The sequence below is a fragment of the Halyomorpha halys genome, unplaced genomic scaffold (assembly GCF_000696795.3).
Source record: "Halyomorpha halys isolate HHAL.00 unplaced genomic scaffold, Hhal_1.1 Scaffold396.1, whole genome shotgun sequence".
Lineage (NCBI taxonomy): Eukaryota > Metazoa > Arthropoda > Insecta > Hemiptera > Pentatomidae > Halyomorpha > Halyomorpha halys.
The window spans coordinates 1092475-1095316 of record NW_027111420.1 but is presented as its reverse complement, the minus strand read 5'-3'; the positions used below and the strand labels follow the sequence as shown (position 1 = coordinate 1095316).

Sequence of the window (2842 nt, the reverse complement as noted above, 5' to 3'; positions counted from 1 at the left end):
TTTCCCACAAAAAAACGACAGGACTTTTTGAATGACCTGGTATATGATATAATAAAAAAAAAAATTATATTATAAAATATTCTTTTCATAATATTACACATTTATAGTATAAACCTCCCCTCCCCTCCCATGAAAAAAAAAAATTACATCATTAGTGTTAAGAATAAACTTTAAAACATGAATAATGTAAAGAAATAGAATAATAAAGAAAGTTGTGGAAGTAAATGATGCTCAATAATAAAATTGTTCGTATAATGTCAGTTCAGAAAAATAATAACAATAAAAACAAAATGTTTATTTACATATGTTTAATATAATAAAGCATTGGGTTTATCTAGACTGTAATAGCTGAGCAAGAAGCACCAACAGAAGGTGTTGAACTGGATTTAGAGGATGTTAGTGCCAAAGAAATGGCTTACCACATGACCATGTTTGATTGGGAGCTCTTCTGGAATATTCATGAGGTAAAAACAGTACAGCAATGAATTAATGGTTATTTTTATTCCTAAATATTTGTATAGTTTAATGATGTATTTTTTTTTTTGTAGTATGAACTTCTATACCACACATTCGGGAGGCACAGGTTTGGTCAAAGCACTGCAAATCTCGATGCTTTTCTAAGAAGATTTAATGAACTGCAGTATTGGGTAGTAACAGAGATCTGCCTCACACAAAGTCTCAGCAAAAGGGTACAAGTCCTCCGCAAGATTATTAAACTAGCGGCTTAGTAAGTGTCGCATGTAATTCATATGTATTTTCATTATATTTAGTAATTAAGAGTGATTTTTATCGTGAAAAAAATGTGTTGAGATACCCTTGAATATTCTAAATATTTTTTCTTAAATTGATGATTTTATTTTTAAAAAATTATGTATCCATTTTTGGTTTTACTAATTAGATCTCAGATCAATATCCATGAATTATTGACCCAAAATTCAATTGAGATACTTGGTCTAAATGAAGGAAAGCTTATAAATTAAAAAAAAAAAAAAGAAATTCCTTTTTTAAAAGAAATTGTAAAAATTGCAGTTTGATTTTTTTTTTAAAATTAACAATGAACAATTTATTTTTAAAAATCAAATAATCTTAAAAAATCTAACTTAAAAATTAATCATATATGAATTTTTGTTTGTGATCTACTTCAATTTGTGAGCAATCCATATGTAATGGTTAAAGGTCCTGTTCCATGATAAATGATAGTTTTTTCAATTACTTATTAAATAAAAAAATTATTTACTTTTTTCTTTTATTATAATGTCTATTATAGCTTCCAATTTTCACTTTTGTGTATGTTTCAGTTGTAAGCAGTACCACAACATTAATGGAATGTTTGCTCTTGTCCTTGGGTTGTCGAACATGGCCGTGTCCCGGTTGTCTCTGACATGGGACAAGCTGCCAAGCAAGTCTCGAAAGCTTTACATGCAGCTCGAGGCAACGATAGACCCCTCTAAGAATCACAGAGCTTATAGAGGAGTGGTTTCAAGTATGGACAGTCCCCTAATTCCATTTATGCCACTCCTGCTAAAAGGTAAGATATTAAATTAAAATTTATCTTATGTTCAATTTTTGTTTCAAAATAATTAATTTTATTCTGTTTTTAATTGTAGATATGACATTTATTCATGAAGGAAACAAGACAATGGTCGATGGTCTTGTTAATTTTGAAAAAATGCATATGCTTGCACAAACACTGAGAACATTGAGATACTGTAGGAGTCGACAACTCAGTGAGTATATGGGCTTGTTTCATTTATGCTAATTAGAAATTTGTTTATTACATAAGTTTTTAAAAATTATATTTGATATATGGTTAAAATTTAATTATTTTTGATAACTTATATATTTTTTGTAACTTATATTTTCTGAGAGCAATTTCTCCTTTCGGATTAAAATTATTATTATTATTTACTGGTATATTTTTATTGATTACTATATCATCTTAATTGATCACTACTTTCAATTGTAAAAAATTGCTGTTTTTAAAAGTTCAATGTGTAAACAAAGAAAATCACGAGTATCACTGCTAGTTGGTGTACTTCAAACTTTTCTTAAATGTTTCCTTATAAACGATAACAAAAAAAATAGTGATAAAAATTTAGTTTAATTGTGAAGTCAAATTAAAATGAATAATTTTATATCATCATGCACTTAAATACTGACTAAATTTATACTGATTAGAAAAAAAGGGAGTCTACTAATAATTCGTTGCCTTTTTTCAGTCATAGAAGATCCTCCAACACCCAAAAATGAATCAGAAGTGCGTGCCTATGTCCGATGTCTTCGAACAATCGACAACCAAAGGACTCTTACGAGCTTATCTCAAAAATTAGAACCAAGAAGATCTTAAAATCTTTTCTTAAATTGCTAGCTTAATGAAAAAAGCTTCAAACATGAAGCTTTTTTTATTCTTGTACAAATGGCAGAATTTAACATTTTTTTTATTAAATTGACCTCTGGCCACTAGTTTTGGTAGGTTTTCTAAAAAAGTAGTTACTGACACATGCAGTAGAATTTATTCCTTTAATTTTGTTACTTTCAAAGAAAAAAAAAAAGAAATGAAAAAAAAATGAGTAATTTTAATTTGATTAAAAGTTTGTTATTCAGCACAGTAAAATTTAGTGTTATTTTTATTCTGTTGATTATACTCTCTGAATCTTTTCACTTATTTATTACTTTAAAATATAATTCTGCTGCATTTAGAAATAAATATATTTAATTTAATATGTGTTTGAATGTCTATAATTTATGTTGTTGCTGAATGTTTATTAAATATGTTAAAAATTAAAAAAAAATATTTTACTGATATTTTAGCAAACAATGGTATTCAACGTGTATATTTGTT

At 27.1% G+C, this 2842-nt stretch overlaps 1 protein-coding gene across 1 annotated transcript in view; it reads left to right on the top strand.

Annotated features, from left to right (window-relative positions):
- Nucleotides 1-2842, top strand: part of Epac (Exchange protein directly activated by cAMP) — a gene marked incomplete at its 5' end in the record, with an annotated part of 138657 nt that overhangs the window by 134237 nt on the left and 1578 nt on the right. Inside the window, 5 exon segments of the mRNA XM_014422935.3 lie at nucleotides 339-464; nucleotides 549-727; nucleotides 1299-1528; nucleotides 1608-1727; nucleotides 2220-2760. Coding sequence (XP_014278421.3) covers nucleotides 339-464; nucleotides 549-727; nucleotides 1299-1528; nucleotides 1608-1727; nucleotides 2220-2347 — 783 coding nt within the window.